Source organism: Peromyscus leucopus, chromosome 22, assembly GCF_004664715.2.
Source record: "Peromyscus leucopus breed LL Stock chromosome 22, UCI_PerLeu_2.1, whole genome shotgun sequence".
NCBI classification, from domain to species: domain Eukaryota; kingdom Metazoa; phylum Chordata; class Mammalia; order Rodentia; family Cricetidae; genus Peromyscus; species Peromyscus leucopus.
This window is the reverse complement of record NC_051081.1, coordinates 7955255-7981396: the sequence shown is the minus strand read 5'-3', so window position 1 is coordinate 7981396 and position 26142 is coordinate 7955255. Positions and strand designations below refer to the sequence as shown.

Genomic DNA, 26142 nt, shown 5'->3' with positions numbered 1-26142 from the left:
AAGTAAACTCCACCTGGAGTTTCTTTGATGCCCATCACCTTCTCTGAAGTATATTGGTGCTGCCAGGAGCAGACGAATCTCATTGTCATTAAAAAAAAAAAAAGAATCGAAATACTAACTTGCATTTCTTTATATCCTAATTAGTTGGTAATAATAGCTTTCAAGGATTATCAAATTGCATTACATTGTTAAATGAACTATATAGGTACAATACCTTGAACAAGATTAGAAATATATGTACAGTATTTTCTAACAAAGTCAACCTTAAATTTGTATCAATATATATAATTTGTATACAATATACAAAAATTTCCAATCCAATGTAAAATATTTAAAACTTTCTACCTTTTTATCTTGTCATATGTATATCCTCCCCTTTTTTCTTTTCTTTTCTTCTTTTTTTTTAAACAAGAACCCTGAATCTAATTTCCTTTGTTTAGCCTTTTCCCTGACTGCTAAGCTAACAATTAACAACTTGTAACCAACCATTCTAAATAATGACAATTATCCATAACCCACTGAATGACTAAAAACCACCCACCCCATCTCTTGGTAATGTGGGCATCGTGTTCTTACAATTACTTCCTGCTGTCTGAAGGTGAAGGCATCTTTAAGGGATCCTAAAAAGAAAAAATTTGGGTTAATTGTCAAGTCCTGGGAGAGGTAGCTGTATCTTTTGTTGTCCAGTCTCTGCATAATGGGAAGGTACAGGGCTTGTCTCAAGTCCTGGCTAGAGTAGTCTGTGAGGCTAGATCATTTCAGCTAGCAATCTTGAAATTGTCCTGAGCAGTTTGTAGTCTATAGCCAATCTTTGGGTGATGTTTGTCAGCTTAGTGGTATTACCATCATCCTGATGGAATCATTGTTGTGGGACCCCATCATCTTTTTGGAGACTTCAAAGTCACTGTTAGGTGTGGTCATGGCTCACTGTAGAAAGCTGATAGAGACTCAGACCCAAAATCATGTACAGGAAGCTAGACAAAGCTTTTTTTCCTAGAATTAGTTATTACTGTGTGCGCGCGTGTGTATGTGTGTGTGTGTGTTGTTGTTGTTGTTGTTGTTGTTGTTCATCTTCTTGTTGTTGTCATTGTGCATGTGTGTGTGTGTGTGTGTGTGTGTGTGTGTGTGTGTGTGTGTGTCTACACATAGGTAAGTGAAAGAATGCTATAACAGGCTGCTCAATCTTCTCTCAGGGATCAGGCCTCAATTTCAGTTTCCTGAGACTGAGCAAGCAGTCTCTGGGAGGGCCGTGAACAAAAGACAATCACTGATGTCCCTGCCGGCAGGGACAGAGAAACAAGACGTACCAAGCCTGGGCCACTGAGCCAACCCCCACAGTCAGTACATGCTAGGCCAGCCAGTCTCCACAGCAGCTCAAGGACAAAGCCTGGGACTTGTCCAGGCCTGCCCAAAAATGGATAACTGTAACCCCAACTAACCCAACCCAATTAAAAGTTACTAACATGATTGCCACTCACATAAACCAACCCTGAGTCTGTTCCTATGAAGTCTGTAGACCCCAAGACCCCTTGCTTTACTCCCTATAAAAACCCTGCCCTGTTACTACTCAGGGTCTCTTGTGCTCTGCTACTGCATCAGATGGACAGAAAGGCCCAGGGTTCACAACGGTTAAAAAGACTCTTTGCTTTTGTATCAGATTTGGTTTCTTGGTGGTCTTTGGGGGGGCTCTGGGTACAACAGTAGGTACCATGGCACATCTGTGATGTCAGAGGACGTCTTTGCTAAGTCAATAATCCCCTTCCAGCTTGTGGGTCCTAGGGACCAAACTCAAGACTTCAGGATTGGCCCAAATCACCTGCTGTGGTCTCTCTCTCTCTCTCTCTCTCTCTCTCTCTCTCTCTCTCTCTCTCTCTCCCCTCCCTCCCTCCTTTTCACTCCCCCTCTCTCACACAGCACTTTATCACCAATTAACATTAGTTTAGGACTTAGTACTTTGAACTAGGCCTCAATTTAGGAACTGCATTTTCTTTTAAAACAATTTTGAAATGTATTCTTTAACAACTTCACACACTTGTAATGTATCCTCTTTGTCCACAATCCTTCTTTCTCCTGTTCTCTTCCAACTCACTCAGAACTCTTTCTTCCAAATCCATCCCCCTCCTATTTTCAAGTCTTTTATGGTTTTAAAATAACCGACTGAGTGTAATTTAGGCCTCTTGCATGTGAATGGGTGTAGGGTTACTTACTGCAGTGAAAGCTGACTTCCCTTTCCAAGGCCCCCTCCCATTTCTGTTTCTTCTGTGGTCCAGACCACCCACCAGCATCATCGCTCTGTCCCCAAGGTAACCTGTCATCTTTGTGGGGTCTGACCTGGCACCAAGGGCCTTCAGGTGTGGTTCCAGGGCCGTTTGTGTTGCTGTGATCTGATCCTAGCAAAGCCTGGCACCAAGAAGGCTCCAGAGACCTCTGATCACCTCCAGAGTACCCAGGAAGGCCCAGAGGGCCTTCTGCCCCGGGATCTCCAGAGAGTGTTTTGTGAGAAATTTCTGGAGAGTACAAAGATAAAGCCAGGACTCCGCCTTCGATCGGCTGGGGTAGCATCTCCTCTGCTACCCCTCAATGCTGCTCCTGCTATCGCCAGCAGAGGTCAGTGTGTGATTTCCAGGCTGCCTTCCTGCAAGAGCCGAAGCAAGAAGGGTGCGGGTTGGGGAGACAGGGACTGTTGGGTGTAAGCCTTGGACCCAGTAGGAAGCTGAGGTCCGTCCAAAGGTGTGGTTCCTCATTCCAGGATCCTGCACCCTGGATAGCGTTGAGCTTCTCGTCGCGAGTGGCAGCGTAACCCTTGCACGAGAGGACTTTAAGCTACCATCCGCTGTGTTGCACCCAGAGTGCGCGTGCCTATGTGCAGCGCCAAGTGCGTGAGGGGGCCTGGCACTGTGCAGGTGTGCGTGTATCTCGGCGGGCGAGATCTTGCCCTTTGTGTAAGAGCTCGGGTTTGAACGTAGCTCCTGTGCACGCGAGCCCTGTGAGCGTACTCAGTTTACTAACATAGTCTACAGCCCCAGTCTGGGTGCCGGTGTGTGGGGGAGAGAGCCTTGCTCCTGAGGCTGCACAACTCTGAAAAGTGCTTCCTGAGAGTCCTCCCACCGCGACCACCCACCGAGACTGGGTCCAGGGTCTCCGCTCTTTTTCTCTCCTCTTCTCTGTTTAATCCTCCCCCTTCATTCTCTCTCCATCTCTCTTACTCTGTTTCTCTCCTATTTTTGCCTCCATGTCTTTCATTCTCCCTATTCTCTCGCTCATTTTTTCTATCTCTAGCTCTCTTATCCTCTCTATCTCTCTGGTTCTCTCCCATTTCTCTCCTTAAAAGCTGCCTACTCCCCCACCTTTCCAAACTATGTAGTCTAGGAAGGACTTGAATTTCCTATCCTCCTGCCTCCACCCTCCCAAGCTGAGTGCTGAAATTTCAGGTATAAAAGCCAGATTCCCACTTTGCTTTTGTAAAAAGTGAAGTAAAAGTCACACAATGTACAGTTCACCTTTCTAAACGCAACCGCCCCGAGGTATGTACTGGACTCACCGTGTTTGGTGACCATCATCTCCATCTGGTTTTAAAACCTTTGCATCACCCCTGAGGTGCCAGCAGGAGTCTCTTCCCCTTCCTCTGTCCCTGCAGCCATGGGATCTGCTTTCCATCTCTGCACTGCCCATGAAGGACATGTCCAAGGGACAGAGCCAGAACTCACGCGGCCTCTTTTCTGTCACTTAACATCAGATTTTCCAGCTTGGTCACGTTGTACCGTGTATTCTAGTCTTGGATTCATTATTCCATAAGTCATTCACTTAGTATACAATGAAGCATTTGATATGAATGAAATAATTAAGCATTTAATTGGCATTCGCAATGATATCTAACTATGAAATTTACTATTCCCAAGATTGTTTTTTGCTAATACAAAAGAAAATGTCATATTCAAAACAAAAAGAGCCATAAAACAACAGAAATTTTAAAGATTCAATTCTGACAGTCTAAACCCATGAACAATCACTCCTCATTCTACTTTACCCCTATTTCCTGGCACTAATCTGTCTTCTGTCCCTGTGGACTTACCTAGTGAGAATACTCCAAACAAATAGAGCACACACTATGTGCCCCCGCCCCGTCTGGCTTCTCTCACTCAGTCACCATTTTCTAGGGTCCTCACGTTGCTGCAGGGTCTGTACTGTATTCCGTTATTGGACTACCCTGTTCAGATGGGCCACCGTTTCTAGCCCGTTCACCTGCTGCTTCGTTTTGCAATTTAAAACAACTGTGCTTTGTGTCAGGACTGTTAGCAGCATGGAGAGCCAGCCTGGGGAGCACCACAGCAGAGACCTAGGATCCTGTTAGGACACAGAGAAAGAGAGCCCCACCTCCACCCCCTGAAAACTGCGGCAGATGTGACCAGCTGCCACTCGGGGACAGAGAAGAGAGAACCTCTGCTGCCAGCATCCTCCTCTTCTGCACCAAGCAGGTTGGTGATGGGGGGATCCTGGTAGGGATCAGGGAGAAGGGGGAGAAGCAGAGACTAGCTTGGCTGTAGGGTGGTGATGGACATCTGTGAGAGCGATCAGGAGTTTCGAGTCTGCGTGGGCTAGATGCCAAATTCCATGTATGGTGAGACTCCGTCCCTGAAAGCATGAGGAAACAGAAGCCACAGACAGAGGGAACAGCACTGACAAGAAGCCAGAGGCTGAGCTCGTGTCAGAGGATACAGCTCCATGGTGCTGCTGTCACTGAGTGTCCTGAGTGTCACGCCACACCACAGTCCAGTACTTAGTGCTCGTCACCTCCATCACACACCCCACAACACCTGGCACACAGGTTATTGCTCATTGCTATGCGCCTCAGAGATGGGAGCAGTCAGCCCTGCGACACAGAGCTGGGGAAGTGGTGCAACCACGCAGAGGCTGCACCCCCTTTCCATGTCTCAGTGAAGGGTGACTTCCCAGCAAAGCTGCCAGTCAGAAGGAGCTGGCCCTTAGGCCTTGAAGGATTTGAATGTGTGAAAATGGGGAGAAGAATGGAGAGCCTGATATGAGTGAAGGCAGAAAAGCCTGGAGGGGATGGAGCGGTGTGGGACTGATAATAGTAACACCAGAAGTAGTGTAAAATAATAATTATTCACATTGTTTATTTAAATTCTCAGTGTGCCAGGATCTATCTGCCCTGATCATTTAAACTGTGTGATGTTATTTAAATCAGAAGACATTAATTATTTATTTTATATTCCAGGGTCTTGTTACGCAGCTTAGGCTACCGTTGAACTTATGAGTTTACAGCCTCCACCTCCCAAGTTCTGAGAGTATAGACATGTACATGCAGCAACCCATCCTTTTAACTGATCACTTGGACAGGTATGTCACTTTCTCCAGGAAACCTGCCCAGACAGCGCTTGGGAATGACATGCTCCTAAACATCTGGCTCAATTCCTCCTCTATCAGGTGCAGCCAAGATGCTAAGACCAAACTACACCTCGGTGTCTGAATTCATCTTCATTGGCTTCTCCAACTTCCCACAGCAGCTCATGCCCATCTTCTTTGTGGTGATCCTGCTCATGTACCTCTTCACACTGCTGGGCAATCTGCTCATCATGGCCACAATCTGGAGTGAACGGAGCCTCCACACACCGATGTACCTCTTCCTGTGTGCTCTCTCCATCTCTGAGATCCTCTATACCTTGTCCTTCATCCCACGCATGTTGGCTGACCTGCTCTCCACCCATCGTTCCATTGCCTTCCTGGCCTGTGCCAACCAGATGTTCTTCTCCTTCATGTTTGGCTTCACCCACTCCTTGCTGCTCACCATCATGGGCTACGACCGCTATGTGGCTATCTGTCACCCACTACACTACAATGTGCTCATGAGCCCCCGGGGCTGTGCCTTCTTGGTGGCTGGGTCCTGGGCTGGAGGCTCAGCTGTTGGGCTGGTAGTGACAACCTCCATTTTCCACCTCCCTTTCTGTGGACCCAATCAGATCCAACATTTCTTATGTCATGTGCCCCCTATGTTGAAGCTGGCCTGTGGAAGTAATGTGCCAGCTGTGGCCCTGGGTGTAGGGATGGTGTGCATCACAGCCCTCCTGGGATGCTTTCTCCTCATCCTCCTCTCCTATGCCTTCATTGTGGCTGCCATCTTGAAGATACCATCAGCTGAGGGTCGGCACAAAGCCTTCTCTACCTGTGCCTCTCATCTTATCGTGGTGATTGTGCACTATGGCTTTGCATCTGTCATTTACCTCAAGCCCAAGGGCCCCCACCTTGAGGAAGGTGATACTCTCATGGCCACCACCTACACGGTCCTCACCCCTTTCCTCAGCCCCATCATTTTCAGTCTCAGGAACAAGGAGCTGAAGAATGCCATAAATAAGGCCTTCTTCAGGAAATTCTGTTCTTCAAACACCTAAGTGGTCAGTATAGAATGATTGGCAGGTGTGGAACATCACTTTATAGATTCCCAGTAAATGTATAGAACTTCTCTTTGATTTATGGGTTCTCATTAAGTGTTTACTGGGAGGTAAGATGTTCATTGGGATATAGTTCATATACTGTGTAGTTTACCCATCACTGTTTTAGTATGCTTGGAACTAGGCAACCATCAATACAATTAATTTGAGGAAAATGTTCATCACTTAAAAAGAAAATTGGGATGGAGAGATGGCCCAGTGGTTAGGAGCACTTGCTGCCCTTCCAGAGTAACCTGAGCTGTGTTCCCACTGTCAAATGGTCCACAACTGTTGGTACTCCAGACTCTTCTGGCCTCCTTAGGCACTGGTATATATTCATATAGACACACATGCATACATACAACTATAAATAAAAATAAAAAATAAATATTTTTAAAAGAAAGATAATTATATGGTTAACAGTTGTTTCTCAGTTCTTTTTCTATGTGTATATGTTCATTTGTTTTATGTGTGCACATATTTGTATGTGGATATACATGCAGTTATATAAGTATCTGTGAGAGCCAGTGGTTAAAATGGTATCTATCCCAGCATGGTAGTACATGCCTTTAATCCCAGCACTCAGGAAGCAGAGGCAGGCAGATCTCTGAAAGTTTGAGGCCAGCTTGGTTTACAAAGTGAGTTCCAGGACAGCCAGAGCTGTTACACAGAGAAATCCTGTCTTGAACATCCCCCAAAACAAAACAAAAAACTGGGTTTCTATCTCAATCTGACTTCACTTTATTTTAAACAATAACAAGAACAAAAAATGTTGTTAATGTTTTTAAGACAGGCGCTTTCTGTTATGTACCTCTAGTTGTCCTGGAACTCTCTCTGTGGACCAGGCTGGCCTCAAACTCATAGAGATCCACCTGCCTCTGCCTCCCGAATGCTGTGACTAAAGGTATATGCCATCATGCCTAGCTTAAACAAAAATTTTAACTTAATTTTTTTTTTTTTTGTGTGTGTGTGTGTGTGTGTGTGCCCATGTGAAAGCCATGGGAAAGTTATGTGTCTACTCTCCCCACCTTTTGGGTTCTGGGATCCAACTGAGGTCATCAGGCTTAGTAGAAATGCCTGTTACTTGCTCAGACATTTTTTGGTCACTTCCATCTTATTTTAGAGATGAAAGTTACTCTCTTGTGAAGACTGGAGATGATCAAATCAGCTAGGTTGTCTGCTGGCAGACTCCTGAGGTCTACACTTCTCTGCCCACCCACAGCACTGGGGTTACAAAAGAGTACCATTGCACCCAGTTTTTTACATGGGTGCTTGTACAACAAGGGCTTTACTGACTGATCCATCTCTCAAGATTCCCATCTTTTTCTTCATTCTCTATTTCTTCCAACTCCCTTACCTTCCAATTGTGCATATCAAGAACACACTCTCTATATAACTCTCTTGGGCATTTCACACACGTGAGACCATACAAGGAATCATAGTCTTTCCAATCTGCTTATTTCCCAGCATACTGTTTCAAGGTTCTCCTGTGTCAGCTCTTTGCCCTGTTAATGGCTAACTCATATTCTGTTGCACTGCTATAGTATATTTTATTCATTCATTAACTATTTTTTTTATTAATTTTTCATTTAGTTTACATACCAACCACAGTTTCTCCTCCCTCCTCTATTCCTGTTCCCTCCCTCTACCTCCTGTCTACCCCCAGTATCCTCTCCTCCTCCTCCATTCAGAAAGTCATCCATTAACTATTGATGAACATTTCAGCATCTCTATTTTTTTTTCTGCTTTGATTAATGTTGCTGTGTATGGCCATGTGCAAGTGGTTATGTTTTTTTGTTTTGTTTTTGAAAGTTGAACGGCGCTGGTTACCAGTAGAAAAGTCGCCAGCCACGGCCATGATTATTAGAGTTACAGAAGACTTTATTAGAAGGAAGGAGGGGATGGGGGGGAGGAGAGCCAGGCCTGGGGGGAAGGAGCAAAGAGCAGAGAGCAAAGAGAGAGGTGGGGGTCCGAGTCCTGCTTTTTAAGGCAGGTACATAGTCGTCAGCGCCACGCCACGCCCCCCTGCCTGTCGGGTCTTTGTAACAGCCCTGAAAGAGGAGGTTGAGAGGGTGGAGGAGGCGTGTGCAGCCTGATCTATGAAACAGCAGTCAATCTCTCTCCTCCTCCTTCCTCCTATTTTTCCCACTCTTCGTCCCCTCCCACTATCTCCCCACCTAACATGAGGTAAGACTCTGTCACTTTTTTCTCCCCTTCACTGTGGTCTTGGAATCCAAAGAGCCAAAGACTATGAATTGAAACCTTTGTAGCCAATCAAGACTCAATCTCTCCTCCTTTTAAGATTTTCTGCCAGGAATTTTGTCACAGTTAGCACCTTGCCCTTCGTGGAGAAAGCAGACTTTCCCTTAAATCTCAGGAGGCTTTTGGGAGCCTGTGGGGTACTGGGATACCAGGGCGTGAACTCAATGCTCTTTCAAACTGGCTGAGAGCAAAGCAGTCCATTAACCACCCTTTGAATAGTAGCAACAGACCACTTCTGTTTCTTCTTATTTTCCTTTTTTAAAACTCTTTTTTTAAATGTTGCCTTAATGGCACACACCTTTAATCCCAGCAGTCAGATGCCGAGGCAGGGGAATCTCTGTGAGTTTAAAGCCTGCTCTACATAGAGAGTTTCAGGCCAGCCAGAACTACACATTAAGACACACACACACACACACACATACACACACACACACACACACACACACACACACACACACACACACACACACACAATCTTTCTCTCCTTCTTGGTGCTATGCAGTAGGCACAAGTAAGCTGACAGCAGGCACCTTAGTGTAGCCTGCTTATTAACTCATTACGTCTGCTGCCTCACACTGAGGGTTATCCCCTCCTCAGAAACCTTTGAGAAGAGATGCCTTGCTCTCTGGTGGGACTGAAGCCTTTCTTTGGAACCGTGCTGTGCCTGTTAACAACCTTAATATAGCTCAAGGACAACTATCATCTATGTATCTATCGTGTATGTATGTATGTATGTATGTATATATGTATGTATGTATGTGTCTATCTATCACCTGTCACCTACCTATGTATCTATCATTTATCTATGTATCTACCTATCTATCATCTATGTATCTATTATCTATCTATCCATCATCTGTCTATGTATCTATCATCTATCTATCACCTATCTATGTATCTATCTATGTATCTATCATCTGTGTATTTATCATCTATCTATCTATCTATCTATCTATCTATCTATCTATCTATCATCTATCTATGGATCTATCATCTATCTATCTACCTTTCTTTCTGTGTTCCTCTGTTATGTTTTAGAGATGAAGAAGAGAGGAAAGAGACCTGGGGAAAGATAAATATACTAGCCCCCACCTCCAACCACACACAGGTGCAGCCTCCCCCAAGTGAAGGGGTCTGTGTAGGGCATCTCTTGTCAGGAAATTTCAACCCTGGAGTCCTGCATATCAAAGCAGTGGTAATGAACCTAGATCTGCCTGGCTGGCAGGTCTGTTATTTGGCTTCAAATGAACGAGTGAGCCAGGAAAGTGCCCATGGCCCAAAGGCAAGGACCAGGAGGAGGCCTACAACAGGTCCTAGGAGGGAGGAAAGAAGGGTCGTTAGCCAAGGGGAGTTTGGAAAACTAATTCTAGAACCACCCAAGCTCTTGTTCTCCTTTTCTTTTTCTCTTTTTCTAGTCCTTTTCTAACCTTTACCACACTATCCCTGACTACCCTGGTGTGGTCTGTAAAGAAGCAATATTCCTCTTTGAGCACAGTACAAAGGCCACCCTGTTGTAAAAAGATGAGATCCAGGCCTCTCCTGTTCTGTAAAACTATCTCAGCTAGGGAGGAAAGGGATGACTTGAGGGCAGAAATTCCCTGTTCAAATTGGGCAATATCCTCATCTATGGACAGTTGAAGCTCAGAGTAATGTTGGTTGAACAGGACCAGAGAGGCAATTTCTGTGCCTGTTTCTGCTGCTCCAACCCCCAAAAGGACTGCTAAGGTGATGGCAGTAACAGGCTCCCATCAAGGCAGTCATCTCAGCGCAGCTTCTCTTCCTAGAGATCTAGGAATTGATCTGAGGAATAATAGGTTAGTCTAGGTGGAAGGGACCTAAGTGCCCTGAGTGGCATCTCTGGTGCTACCCTGTTTGCTGTGCTACCTGCCAGCCACAGGATGTGTCAAGCTGGCCCAACATGGCTATGACCACCTATGACACCAAGGCCAGCAAGTCTGACAAGCCTTTCTGACACTTTGGATGAAAATTCAGCACTGCCCTTGGAAATATGACCCCTGCTTTCAGACTGGATTTGTTGACAAGCAGTGTCCCTGCTCAGCCCAGAACATGATTGACTATGGGACTTGTATGTGCTGTGTGAAAGGTCTTAAATACAGTTTGCTGTAAAGTTCCCACTGTCCCCCCACAGGAACTCTGAGCAGAGTGATAACAGAGCTAAAGGGCTGGTGGGTGTTGCTGTGAATGAGGACAATAGCCTGGATTGCTTGCCGGAGGGACAGCATTTAAAACAGAAGAAGTTTCCTCAGAAGAGGGGTTATCTCTCCTGGGCAGATCAGGTATATTTACAGCTCTAACCAGGTGTTCTGGTAACAATCTGGGAACAGAGTGTATCTGGTCAAGAATGCAGGCCGAACAAGAATGCAGGCCGAACCTCGTTCCCATATAAGGACTGGGTCAGGGCCCTTCCAACGCCCCGTGAGGGGATCTCGCCACATGGCTAGTGGCTGGGGGGCATCTAGAGAAGGGTGCCAGTGCCTGTCAGCAGCAGAGTGCCCTGCAGCATCTAAGGTGAAGAAGTTGACAACAAACAGAGCATGGCTCAATTGATCTCTGGAGGAGGTAAAATGAAGGTTAGAAGACTTGAGGCAAGCCAACCAGGTCTTTAGGGTCTGGTGGGCTCGTTCTATTATGCCCTGTCCCTGGGGGTTGTAAGGTATCCCTGTGGTATGAATAATTTGTAGACTATCACAAAAATTTTTAAAGCCTATGCTGGTATAAGCAGGGCCATTGTCTGCCTTTATCTTGGCTGGTTTTCCCAAGGCAGAAAAGGCAAGAATCAGGTGAGAAAGAACATCCTTTGTTGCTTCCCCAGCATGAGGAGAGGCGAAGATAAAGCCACTAAAGGTATCTATAGAGACATGGATAAATTTTTGTCTGCCAAATTCAGGGCAATGAGTAACATCCGTCTGCCAAATTTGGTTGGGAAGGAGGCCTCGAGGGTTGACTCCCAAGTGTGGGGCAGGGTGAGAAACAACACAAGAGGGACATTGTTTGACAATTTCTCGGGCCTTTTGTTTAGAGATCTTAAAAAGAAGATGGAGGGTCTGAGAATTTAAATGGTGGATCTTATGGGCAGCTTGGGCCTGTAGGACTGAGCCAACCATGACAGGGAAAGTTAACCTGGTGGTAGCATCGGCCTGTGCATTGCCATCGGTTAACGGTCCAGGAAGCTCACTATGGGCTCTAATATGGCCTATAAAAAATGGGTGTTGGTGAGTCAGGACAAGCTGTTGAATCTGGGAGAAAAATGGGGTGGCGATGGAGGCAGGGGCTGGAGAGGTTTCTAACAAGGGGATGGAAAAGGCAATATAGGCACTATCTGTATAGATATTAATAGGTTGATCAGAATAGGTCTGAAAAACCTTTAAATTGCTGAAAGTTCAACCAACTGCACTGACCGGAAAGGCATTAGGAAGGAGGTAGGGTGGCCTTGGGCCACAAAGGCTGCAACACCATTAGCGGAACCATCAGTAAAGACTGTAAGTGCACGAGAAATGGGGCCGGGTTTTGTAATTTTTGGACAGATGAAGGGATGTAGCCAGGTAACATGGAGCAAAGGGTCACCTGGGAGGTGATTATCCAAGGTCCCCATAAACCCTGCCAAGGCAACCCCCCACTTATCTAAGGTTTGGAACAAAAACTGGGCTTGATCCTTGGGATAGGGTGTGAGTATGATATCAGGGTCCTTACCAAAATATTAGCGAGAGGTCTGTTGTCCTTTCATAATGAGTGAGGCCACCTGTTCAGGGTAGACAGAAATGACTCTCGAAAGGGCAGCAGGGATGTGGACCCAGAGGAGTATCTTGCCTTTAAGTTTTGGTTCCTGAGCATGTTGTCAAAAGATTCCTGTGGGGGTGTGTGGTGTGGGCAGAACTATAAAATATAGAGGCATGGCATAGGAAATCTGAAAACAAGACCGTTGGTTAATGGCAATGGCTATCTGAATCAAAGCCTCGTTGGCTGCAGGGGAAAGCACACCGGGTGTTGTGGGGTCAGGGTTGCCCTGGAGGACCTCATAGAGGGGAAGGAGAGAGTCTGTAGGAAGTTTAAGATAAGGCCTAAGTGTAGCTAGAGTTTTCCTGCCTTGCCCACAGTCAGGACAAATCTTTGTCATCCGCCAGTCCCACAGCCGCTCAGACCCAACCAAGTAAACACAGAGACTTATATTGCTTACAAACTGTATGGCCATGGCAGGCTTCTTGCTAACTGTTCTTATAGCTTAAATTGACCATTTCCATAAATCTATACCTTGCCACATGGCTGGTGGCTTACCGGCGTCTTCACATGCTGCTGATCATGGCGGTGGCTGTAGTGTCTCTCCCTGTCAGCCTTCCACTTCCCAGAATTCTCCTCTCTCATTGTCCCACCTACTTCCTGCCTGGCCACTGGCCAACCAGTGTTTGATTTATTGACCAAGCAGAGCAATTTGACATACAGACCATCCCACAGCACCTAAGCCATTGAATATGGCCGAGCAATTGTTGGAAATCATTTAGGGTATGGAGATTGTCAGTGCGTAACTGGACACAAGGAATGAGGACCCGGTTTGAATGGAGTTCCAAACCCAGGTAATTGAAAGGGTCCTGGGTTTGGACCTTATCTGGAGCAATCTGTAGTCTCAATCCATTAAGGGCTCTACTGAGTTTTGAAAAACATCGCTCAAGGGAGATGGGGTCAGGTGCAGCTAGGAGAAGGTCATCCATGTAACGTAAGATATATATCTGGGGCCAATTAAGTCTAACAGGGTCCACAGCCTGAGACACAAATTTCTGGCAGAGAGTAGGGCTGTTGGCCATGCCCTGGGGTAATACCTTCCATTGGTAGCGAAGCATGGGTCCCTGAAAATTGGGGGGGGGGCTGAATGCAAAATAGGTTCTGTCCTCAGGGTGCAAGGGAATAGTAAAGAAACAATCTTTGAGGTCAATGACCATCTTGTAAAATTTAGCAGGAATGGCCACAGGCGAAGGCAATCCAGGCTGAAGTGCCCCCATAAGCCTCACTACCTTATTTACTGCCCTTAAGTCTTGAAGGAGCCTCCATTTTCCTGACTTCTTTTTAATAACAAATATAGGTGTATTCCAAGGGGAGTTGGAGGGCTCAATGTGGCCAGCCATAAGCTGCTCCTATACAAGCATAGTGGCAGTCTGTAGCTTTTCTTGAGTAAGGGGTCACTGATCCACCCAGACAGGGGTCTGGGTCATCCAGGTAATTTTGTCTGCATGGGGTACAGGAGGGTCAGTGGCCACTACTAAAAACCCGAATATCCCAGCCCATGTCTATCCTCCTTGGGAATGGGATGAATTGGTTGGACTCTCCCCTGAGCTGCCTTGCCCAAGCCTGTGCCAGGGACATAATCCATCCGTAGCATTTGTTGTGTGACTGTAGAGTTTGGGCTATATAAGATTACTTGCATTTGTGAAAGTACGTCCCTTCCCCAAAGATTAACAGGCAGGCCCGGAACCACAAAAGGAGTGACAGTCCCCTGGTTTCCTTCCTCGTCCTTCCAGGAAAGTGTCCTTGAACTAATTAAAGGATTATTAGACTGACCGATTCCTTTTAAATCGGTGAGGGATGGAACCAGTGGCCAGGCAAATGGCCAGTGAGACTGAGAAATGACTGTGGTATCTGCCCCTGTATCCAAGATCCCCTGAAACTTCTTTCCCTCTATAGTAAGGGTGAGAGTAGGGCGATCCTGAGTAACAGGCTGGACCCAGTAGGCGTCCAAGGAGCCCAATCCAGCTGACCCCTGAGGGGTGTCTGTAATTGAGGGATTATCACAGACAGACAAGGGTAGAGGAACCAGCTGTGCCAGGCGCATAACTTGAGGAATCGTGACCATGCCGTTTACAGCAGTGGCCAGAATCTTAATTTCACCTGTGAAATCACTATCTATTATGCCAGGGTAGACCTGGACCCCTCGGAGGGCTGCAGAAGCACGGCCAAGGACAAGCGCATAAGAGGTAAGGGTCCTGTCACCCCTGTAGGGATGACCTGAGCCCCTTCAAGGGAGTTTAATACTGTTTTGGTGGTGGCACACAAGTCCAATCCGGCACTGCCTGGAGTTGCTCTCTGGAGGGAAGAGAAGGGAACTGGGGCGGGAGAATTTGTTGAGGCTGGGGAGGCAGGAGGTGAGCGGACCTCAAGGCCCCAGGGTGTGCTCTTGGAGGCATTGGTGCCAGGGGCTGGCCCCTTTGGAAGTTTCCCAGCACCCACAGAGGAAGGGGCTGGCCAAGATAATTGGTTTTTGACCTGCATTGTGTAGCCCAGTGGCGGCCTTTGTAGCAGTGGGGGCAGAGAGTGGAAGGCAGGGGCCTCATAGAGGCGGTCTCCTGAGCCGGCTGGGCTAAGGGCGCAAGGCTGTGACCTTTCTGGGGGCATTCCCTAGCGAAATGACAGGGTTGTTAACAGAAATAACAGGTGGGGGCCCCAGGCTGTTGTGAAGACCTCAGGGCAGCACCTATGGCTAATCCCCCATGGCATGGGCGGGGCCAACACCTGAACAGAGTCTGACATATTCAGACAGGTCCGCTCTGTTTTTATGAGGGCGGAGGAGTTCCTGGCAGGCAGGGTTTGCATTTTCAAAGGCCAAGTGTTAACAAAGGTGCTTTCGTGTTCGTTTGGCCCAAAAAGTCTCTTAGCTGCATCATTTAAGCGAGAAACAAAGTCACTAAAAGATTCATCAGGGCCTTGACGAATCTTTGCTAATGAGGTGGTAGCCAAACCCTTTTGGGGCAGGTGTTTCCTGCCAGGACCCCTGCATTTTGAATCTGGGCCAGGAGGCCAGGAGGGAATTTTGCCTGTGCTGCATTTGTATCATAAGGGGGGTTGCCGAGGAGTTTCTTTAGGGACCAAGTTTTTGATGATGGCTGTTCAATATTTTTTTGAGCAACTTCTCAACAATTTTCTGTAAATTCTGTTTTCCAGTGGACAAAGTCACCCCCAGAAAGAGCCGCACGGGCAAGGAAATACCAATCATTAGGAGTTAACCAATGTTCGCTCTGGTTTTCCACCAAGGCCAGTGTAAAAGGAGCCGTAGGGCCATACTGAGCACAGGTGAATTTCAGCTTTTCAACAAGGCAGAAATTTAATTTGTGATAAGTCTGTCCTGGCGGGGGATCCTCGGAAGATGGCTCCAGCTCCTCCTCCTCTTCCTCTCCTCCCCTCATCATTTTGATCTTCCAAATCCCCTGAGGGGCCGCTCTGGGCGGCTGTCTTAGATGAGTCCCCAGAGGTCTGGCTCCGGGTAATAGGAAATGCCAGGACAGGCTGAGGCTTACTTTTTTTTTTTTTTTTTTTTTTTTTTTTTTTTTTTTTTTTTTTTTTTTTTTTTTGGTTTTTCGAGACAGGGTTTCTCTGTGTAGCTTTGCGCCTTTCCTGGAGCTCACTTGGTAGCCCAGGCTGGCCTCGAACTCACAAAGATCCGCCTGCCTCTGCCTCCCGAGTGCTGGGATTAAAGGCGTGCACCACCACCGCCCGGCTTGAGGCTTACTTTTTAATTTACTAGATTTTTGAGATGGTTTTAGCAGGCTGGAGCCACCACTTCAAGGGCAAGATCTTTAAGTTCTTTGTCAAGAGTTTTCAATTCCCTTAAAAGCTGAACATATTCCCTGCAAGCCTGGAGGGCCCTTCTCAGTTAGCCGGAGATCTGGGACAGGGGGAGCCAACTCATCAAGTACGGCCCGCAAAACTGGGAAGACGAAACATAGGGAGGGGGCACTGCCAGAGATTTTTGAGGTGGTAAAAAAAGGGCCCAAGGACTCCTCTTTTAAGGGGAGATTTTTGCAGGGAGGCCAGTCTGGATTATGGTAATAGGCCACCCCTTTCTCTAGGGAAGCCTCCTCGGTGGGGTCTGGAGGGGAGTTATAGGTAAAATTATTAGCAGAGGGATAAAGATGGGCAGGAGTGGACTCCTGGGGATTGTTAGGTTTAAAAGTCATGAGTGTCCCCTCTTCCATAGAGCTCAGGTCGTGATCCAAGGGACAGACCGAAGGAGATCGAGAAAGCACTTGGGGGGCAGAAAGGGTCTTAGGGCAGGTAGAGGGGAAGTGAAAAGCTTTTTTTAAAGATTTTTTTCCTATATTAATAACCTCTTGCATGTCAGGGGAATGTTTATAGACCCTAAGAATGTCATTAATAAAAAAAGGCTTTCAGGTCTTTTTTGTTTATCCTAGTTCCTTGTATCTTGAGGGGCTCATTTAGGCCAGAAATGAATAAATCTTGTGACAACATTGCCTGTTCCACGGCACGTCACTTTCTTACCTGGGCCATCTCCGCTCTCCTCCAGGATCATGTCCTGAACCAGGCGATTTCAGGGGGATCCAACAACTTCACCAAGGCCTTGGTCTTCCTCCAGGAGACAATGTTCCGAATCCTCAAGGGGCAGTTTCATCCACGTTGGGTGCCAGTTGCTCCACCTGCAGGGCTACAACGGGTTCTTGACCACCCTAAGGAGGGAATGAAGGGACAGGAGATACAAAGGAAAATACATCAAGTCTAGATTCTGATCAAGGTGCAACTTTATTTCCTTCCAGAAAGGTTTATATAGTTCCTGCAGGGTAGGGGGAGCAAGAAGCTGTCATCTGCATAAGGTGGGGCAAGCTAACAGGATGTTTGAATAGGATGTTTACAGGGTGAGAGGGTCAAGGGCTCTGACTCAATGTCCTGTTGCTAGGCAACCTGACTGTAAGCTGATCTAGTTCCCTGTCTTATGGGGGGGGGTCTGTATTATTCCACTAACTAGAGATTCTGTCCTTGTCCCTGACACTTTTGTTTATGCTCTGGAGCATTTTTTTAAAGATGCAAAGATGTATTACATTTGTTTGATTAAATGAAATTAACCTGCAGTCAGGAGGCTAAGTAAGCAACTAGCTGACAAGAAGTGGTAGGGAGGAACCAGATAGAAAAGGGCTTTTAAGTGGGGGCTGGGAGGACAAATGTCTTTTTGGGAGACTCAAGCAAGGAGGGGAGGGGAGCTACTTGATACACAGCCTCCCTGAGGAGCAGAATTCCCCCTTGACCTTTGAATCTTGAGTTCTTTAGAGGGAAGGAGATTTAGATAAGTTCCCTTTGTAGTTTTCAAAGACTCAGTGCCTGAGCGATTAGAATCCCCTCAGGCTGTGGGCCTTGTAGCCCAACAGGTCCTGGTAGCAGACAGAGTCATGGTTGATTAGGACAGCCAGTACTTAAAAGGCAGCAACAGTTTTAAAGAAAGGCAGTTGCCGCTCCAACAGTTGGTAGAACCACTCGGAAGGAGGGGTCAGGCCAGTCGGCACTGCTGCACTGCCATCTGGGGTTCTCAACCCCTGGATCTGCTGTCTAGACATCTCTACACTAGCAGTCAGCTATTGATTGCTCAGAGAAGTCAACAGAATTGGCAAGAGACTTGGGAAATCCTTTAGGACAGTAAGAGAGAAATAATATTGAAAAGAAATGTCTTTTCTACATTAAGAATGGGAAATATAACAATGCAGGGTACTAGGAACTTAAAAGGCTTGAAGTTAGAATCAGAATATGGAAAGATTTATGATTTAACTGAAACTGATAAAATATTGATAATACATAGTACCAGTATGGTAATTAATATCTTATCAATAATAGCCTTGGTTTTTTTTTTTTTGTGTGTGTGTGTGTGTGTGTGTGTGTGCTAAATGTGACAAGTGGATTAATAGGATGCAGGCCTTAGAAAGATATACTAATGAAAAAAATAAAAATGCTCAGACACAGGCAGAGGAATTTGGAGCAGAATTTGCCATACCATTGCATTTTGAAACTGGAGAGAAATAGCCTAAGGCTATTAGAACACCAACTTTAATAATCCAGTTGCTGTTTAGCAACAATCACCAGATAATGGGCATCCCCAAGGCTATGCAGAAGTTAATTGGAATCATGTAGATTTGTTAGACTTAAAGAGATTTAAGGACGTAGTAGTTTCATATGGTATGTATTCACCTTTTGTAAGACAGATGTTAAATTCATGGGCAACTAGAAATAGAATTATTCCACAAGAGTGGAAGGATTAGAAGCCAATGGTATTAGAAGTCAGTGGTATTAGAAGCCAATTCTCAACTATGATAGAGAACTTGGTGGAGAGAGGAAGCCAGGGCCCTGGAACAATGAGGAAGGGCTAGAGGTCATGAGATTTCCCAAGACAAAATTCTTGAAGAGGTTCAGTATGCTGGGAAAGGGTTGAAGAATCATGAAAGAGAACTGAATCATTTACTAAAATTATACCAAGCCCAAAAGAAGCTTTCACTGATTTTTTCTACAATTAATATCAACTGTGAAGAGAATGATATCTGATCCATGCACTAGACAAATATTAATTGAATCTTTGGCTTTTGAAAATGCTAATACAGAATACAAAAGGGTGATTTTACCTTTTAAGGTAAGATCAGTACCCATAGAAGAATGAATCAGAAATACAGTTGACATTGGCTCCCATACTTTTAATGATGCTAATTGGATAGGAGCACCGCTTTCTAAAAATTTGAAAAAAAAAAAAACCCAAAGTATTACATGTTTTAATTGTGGTAGACAAGATCATCTGAAAAGTAAGTGTAGGCAAACTCCTCCTAGAAACAATGTTTATTATAGAAATAATATAGAGAAGGTGTGGCAAAGGCTAGCATTGAAATAATAAATGTAGATCAACAGGGGACAGGAAAGGTAACCCTTTGCCATTGGGAAACACCCTGTAGGGCAAATGCAGTTCAATCATATGGTGATATTTTAATTGTACTGAAATGTGATTTTATTTGTATGTTAATAAATAAAGTTGCCTGGGGGTCAGAGCTAATAGCAAGCCATAGCAGAGCTGGGTGTTCATGGCGCACACCTTTAATCCCAGCACTTGGTAGGCAGAGCTAGGTATAATCTCTGTGTGGTCAAGGATACAGCCAGCATTGGAGACACACGCCTTTAATCTCAATACCATAGAAGACCTGGAGGGCTGTACAGACAGGCAGTGACTAGGCAGTCATGTGGTTGGGTTTACAACCAATGAGAAGGCAGAACAGAAAGTCTATATAAAGACAAACAGACAGGAAGTAGGTCTCTTTCGGAGAGGTCTCTTGGCTTAAGAGGCTAGCTGCAACAGGCAAGTAAGGCTCTTAGCTCTGATCTCTTGGCTTTCTTCTTTGCATTGGTTCTGTGTTTCTTATTTAATAAGACAGTTGGTTACATCTACACAATCATTCCCTGCCAGCATTGGGGAAAACCCTCCACAAAATGATTACATGATATAACACCTGTTGTTAAAAACAATATGGTCTGGATGCCAGAGCAGCTTTAGAAAATAAGACAAAAATTTCAGGAGAAACAATTAAGCAAATATTTTGGCAAACTTCTATAAATGATCAAAGACCAAAGTTAAAAATACAAATAAGTTGCATAGAACTTGAAGGTTTGGTAGACACAGGTGCAGATGTAACAAAAGTTGCACCAAAATCATGGCATCCCAGTTGGCCTTTTCAGGTAGCAAATGTTCAGCTTTTGGAGATTAGCAGTTTGTCTCAAATAAAACAAAGTACAAGATGGGTTGAATGCATAGGGCCAGAAGGATGGATAGGAAAATTGAAACCATATGTGGCTAACATAACATAATGAATTTTTGGGGATGTGATTTATTGCAGCAATGGAAAGCACAGATTAACATTCCCCCAATCTCAGAAACAAACTATAAAATAAGGAATGCTTCTGAGAGAAATATCAAAAGATACTATCAAGGACAGTAACAGACCATTCAAGCTGTACATAAACAGGGCACAAAAGCTGTTGGTCTTTTAAAGATACCAACAGCCCTACTTTTAAAATGGTTGACTGACAAACCCATTTGGGTGGAACAGTAGCCTTTGACATCAGAAAAATTACAGGCCTTAGAACAACTGGTACAGAAGCAGTTAAATGCTCAACATATTGAAGAATCAACCAGTCCTTAGAATTCTCCTGTATTTGTTATTAAAAAGAAATCTGGAAAAGGGAGAATGTTAACAGATCTAAGAACCATAAATAAGGTAATTCAGCCAACGGACTCTTTACATCCTGGAATTCCCTTGCCTTCTTTATTACCTAAGGGATAGTCTATTATAGTGATTGATTTGAAGGACTGCTTTTTTATTATATCATTCCAACAACAAGATAGAGAAAAATTTGCCTTCACAGTGCCTACTTATAATAATTCTCAGTAAGTTAAGAGATGTTAATGGAAGATTCTCCCACAAGGAATGTTGAAATCACCATCCTGTATGTATGCTTATCATTTTGTATGATAAGCAATTTCCTCAATATGTAGTTTTCCATTATATGGACAATATCTTATTAGCTGATTCAAATGTAGATACTTCAGAAAAAAAAACTTGAAGAAGCAAAGAAAATTTTGCCTTGCTGGGGATTATAAATTGCTTCTGAAAAAATACAAAGAGGAGATTCTATTAATTACTTAGGATATAAAATAGGTTTACAAAAAATTCAACTCCTAAAGGTACAAATCAGGAGGGATCAATTGCAGACTCTTAATGGCTTTCAAAAATTGCTGGGAGACATTGCCTGTCTACAGCACACTATTGGAGTAACAACTCAAGAGCTGAGAAATTTGTTTCAAATCTTAGAGGGTGACAAGGATGTAAATAGTTCAAGAGAAATAATTATCAGCTGAAGCTGAGAGAGAATTGGCTTTGGTGGAAAAGAAATTACAGGTTTGGATCTCTATCCAAACAGATTTTAGATCCAAACAGAAATTACATCATTTGGATCTGGAGCTTGATTGCATTATGGTTATTTTGCCCTCCATGTAATCCCCTATATTTTATGCAGAGGGAAGATATTATCTTAGAGTGGTTATTTTTACCACACAAACAGAGTAAAAAATTAAAGATATATGTGGAAAAGTTTTCTGAGTTTATTCTAAAAGGAAAATCAAGAGTTCGTCAATTGACAGTAATGGACTCAGCAGAAATTGTAGTACCTTTTACTAATGCTGAAATTGTTTCACTGTGGACAGAAAATGAACATTGACAAAGAGCTTGCAGTAATTTTTTTGGGAGAGGTAAGTAACAATTACCCAAAAAGCAAGACATTTCAGTGTATAAAAAAACTAATTAGATTTTAACTCATATAGTAAAAGTACTCCAAATTCTGGAGCCCCTAAACTCTATACTGATACACATAAATCAGGAAAGGCAGGTTATAAGTCAGGAAAAATAAGTAACGTGTCTCAAAGCCCTTATGATTCAGTTCAGAAATCAGAATTATATGCTATTCTCATGGTATTCTTAGATTTTTCAGAACCTCTTAATATAATTATTGACTCTCAATATGCAGAAAGAGTTGTCTTACATATTGAAACCACTGAACTTATTCCTGGTAAATTAGAATTAACTTTGTTATTTACACAATTACAGGAAATAGTGAGGAATAAAAATCATCCCATATATAAAATACATATCAGATCCCATACAAGTCTACTATGCCCTCTAGTACAAGGTAATGATGAAATTTGATCAGTTATTAATAGGAAATGTGCTGGAGGCCTCAATGTTTCATTAAAAAACACCATGTCAATAGCAAAAGTTTAAAAAAGGATTTTTCCATCACTTGGCAACAAGCCAAGGAAATTCTAAGACAATGTCTTGCTTGTCCCTCATATAACCAAACTCCATTACCTGCAGGAAGTGACCCAAAGGGTACTCACAGAAATGAAATTTGGCAAATGGATGTGTTTCATTTTGTAGAATTTAGAAAATTAAAATACATACACCATACCATAGATACATATTCAGGATTTCAATGGGCAACTGGAGTTCTGAAAAGGCTGATTCTGTAATTACACATCTATTAGAAGTTATGGTCATTATGGGGATACCTGTACAAATTAAGACTGACAATGTTCCACCATATGTATCTATTAAAATAAAGAATTTTTGCATATTATAACATAAAGCATATTACAGGTATACCACACAGTCCTACAGGACAAGCAGTTATAGAAAGGTCTAATTGAACTTTAAAAGAAATGATTAGTCAACAGAAGGGAGTAATAAAGACACTCAGAGATAGATTACATAATGCTTCATTGAATTTAAATTTCTAAAATGCCGACGAAAAAGGAACAACAGCTACAGAGACACATTGCATAATAGAAAAAAAACAACTGAATTAAATCAACCTATGTATTTTAAAGCTGTATTAAACTCAGAATTGAAAGCAGGATGTGTGTTATACTGGAGGAGAGGTTTGGCTTTTGTTTCCAAAAGAGAAGGAAAACTATGGATACCATCAAGATTGATAAAGATTAGATTTGAACAGGAGAACTTTCCTGATTAGAGGAGATAGTTAAGAGTCAAATTGGCCTAATGATATAGTCATACTTCCAACAGAATAAAATTTCATGTTTTCCTAAATATTTGTTTTTTGCTGTCCTTTACAACTATAAAAGGCAAATGGTCTTGTGTAGTCCCAATTTAATTAAGATTTAAAGCTGGCTTTAGGGATGGAGCATGGCTCTCTCCTTTGCTAAACCCAAGCGTGTTTGTTAAAGGAAAATCCAAAATCTCTGTCTCATGTCAGAAGAGCCACCTGATGTGGAACAGAAAACCAAAATTTAGGGACTTTTCTATTGCCAATAATTTCTTAATCTTTTGGTTTTATTTTAACTATTTAAAACATTTCATAGACATAAATATTAGTTCTAAATTTATGATTAGTCTGTATATGATATTTAAAATGTTTATGTTTTCAGCAATGAATCAAAACCAGTTGTAACAGTGATCTTTGATGTCTCTAATAAAAGATGGGGCCCCATAACAATGATTGTATAGGGACTGTGGTAATGCCATTAAGGGGACAAGCACCACCCAAAGATCAGTATAGGACTACAAACTGCTCAGGACAACCCTAAAGTTGTTTGCTGAGAGGGTCCAGCCTCATAGGATACTTTAGCTAGAATTTCAGATAAGCTTTGCACAAAGACTGGACAATGAATGTTGCAGCTGGTTTTCTCAGGACTTGGCCAACATTTCAGTTTTTAAGGGTATCATCACCCCCAGGCAACAGGAAGTAATTTTGGGGACACAACATCCTAAGAGGTGGGGAGAGTGATATTTGGTCATTTGGTGGGTTGTGGATGCTTGTCATCATTTATCGGGGTTGTTCATTAATTGTTACTGGTATTGGCAAGGGAGGAAATTATGCAAATAAAATTAAATTCAGGAATCTCTTTGAAAAAAGAAAAAAGGGGAAGAAAAAGAAAGGGGGAATATAGGAATGATAAAATGGAAAGGTAGATTGTTGAATCTACTTTAAATAATAGGGTAAACTATTGAATCTACTATAAACTAAGGGATAACTATTGATCTCAAATATTTTGTATTTGTTAGGATGTTGGAATATTGATACAAATTTAAGGTAATTTTTTATAATACAATGCATATATAGTTCTACTTTTGTTTAAAGGATTTTTTCCTATTTTATTTAAAAAAATTTTTATTCATTTTACATATCAACCACAGATCCCCCTCTCATCCCTCCTCCCACTCCCTCCCTCATTTCCACTCCCCACTCCTTTCTCTCTTATCCAACTCCCATCCCCTCCCCCAAAAGAGTAAGACATTCCATGGGGGGACAGCAAAGCCTAGTACATTCAGTTGAGGTAGGACCAAGCCCCTCCCTTGCATCAAGGGTGAGCAAGGTGTCCAACCATAGGTAATGAGCTCCAGAAAACAAGCTCATGCACTGGGTACAGATCCTGATCACACTGCCAGGGGCCCCTCAAACAGACCCAGCTACACAACTGTCTCCCATATGCAGAGGGTCTAGTCCTGTCCCATGCAGGTTCCATTGCTGTCAGTCTAAATTTGTGAGTTTCTATGAGTTTGGTTCAGTTGTCTCTGAAGATTTCTCCATCATGATCTTGATGCCCCTTGCTCATACAATCCCTCTTCCCTCTCTTTGACTGGAATCCCGGGGCTCTTCTGATAACAGTTAGGGTATTCACCAATCTGATTACTGGGGTAGGCCAATTCAGGCACCCTCACCACTATTGCCAGTAGGGGGTCATCCTTGTGGGTTCCTGGGAATTTCCCTAGCACCAGGTTTCTCCCTTACCCCATAATATCTCCTTCTATCAAGATATCTCTTTTATTGCTCTCTCACTCCATTCCTCACCCAGCTTGACCATCCTGTTCCCTCATGTTCTCATCCCACATCCTATCCCTTCTTGTCCCCCAACCCTAGTTTACTCATGGAGATCTCCTCTGTTTCCTCTTTCCAAGATGATCCATGTGTCCCTCTTAGAGTCCTAGCTGCTCTGGAGCTGTGGATTGTAGTCTGATTATACTCTGGTTTACATTTAGTATCCACTTATGAGTGAGTACATATGATCTTTGTCTTTCTGAGTCTGAGTTACCTCACTCAGGATGATATTTTCCAGTTCCATCCATTTGCTTGCAAATTTCATGATGTCATTGTTTTTTGTTTTTGTTTTTTTTTTTTTTTTTTTTTTTTTTTTTTTTTTTTTTTTTTTTTTTTTTTTTTTTTTTTACAGCTGAGTAATACTCCATTGTGTATATGTACCACATTTTCTTTATTCATTCTTCAGTTGAGGGGCATCTAGGTCATTTCCAGATTCTGGCTATTATGAATAATGCTGCTATGAACATAGATGAGCCCTTGTGGTATAATTGAGTATCCCTTAGGTATATGTCCAAGTGTGGTATCATTGGGTCTTGAGGTAGATTGAGTCCCAATTTTCTGTGAAGTCGCTGTACTGATTTGCAAAGTGGCTGTACCAGTTTGCATTCCTACCAACAGTGGAGAAGTGTTCTCCTTGCTCCATATCCTTTCCAACATAAACTGTCATCAGTGTTTATGATCTTTACCATTCTGACAGGTGTAAGATGGTATCTCAGAGTCATTTTGATTGGCATTTCCCTGATGGCTAAGGATGTTGAGCAATTCCTTAAATGTATTTCAGCCATTTGAGATTCTTCTGTTGAGAATTCTCTGTTTAGATCTGTAGCTCACTTTTTAATTGGATCATATGGTATTTTGCTGTTTAGTTTATTGAGTTCTTTATATATTTTGGAGATCAGCCCTCTGTCAGATGTGCGTTCGGTGAAGATCTTTTCCCATTCTGTAGGCTGTTGTTTTGTCTTATTTACTGTGTCCTTCACCTTACAGAAGCTTCTCAATTGTTGCTCTCAGTGTCTGTGCTACTGGTGTTATATTTAGAAAGTGGTCTCCTGTCTAGGCTATTTCCTACTTCTCCTCTATCAGATTTAGTGTAGCTGGATTAATGTTGAGGTCTTTGATCCACTTGGAATTGAGTTTTGTGCATGGTGATAGATATAAATCTATTCAAAATCTTCTACATGTTGGCATCCAGTTATGCCAGCACCATTTGTTGAAGATGCTTTATTTT

The 26142-nt window shown here is 43.5% G+C and overlaps 1 protein-coding gene across 1 annotated transcript; it reads left to right on the top strand.

Annotated features, from left to right (window-relative positions):
• The first annotated feature begins 5456 nt into the window (after window positions 1-5456).
• LOC114680875 (olfactory receptor 10H2-like) lies at window positions 5457-6407 on the top strand. Its single transcript, XM_028854049.2, has one exon. It carries the CDS (start codon window positions 5457-5459, stop codon window positions 6405-6407), a length of 951 nt encoding a protein of 316 aa, XP_028709882.1.
• The last annotated feature ends 19735 nt before the right edge of the window (window positions 6408-26142 follow it).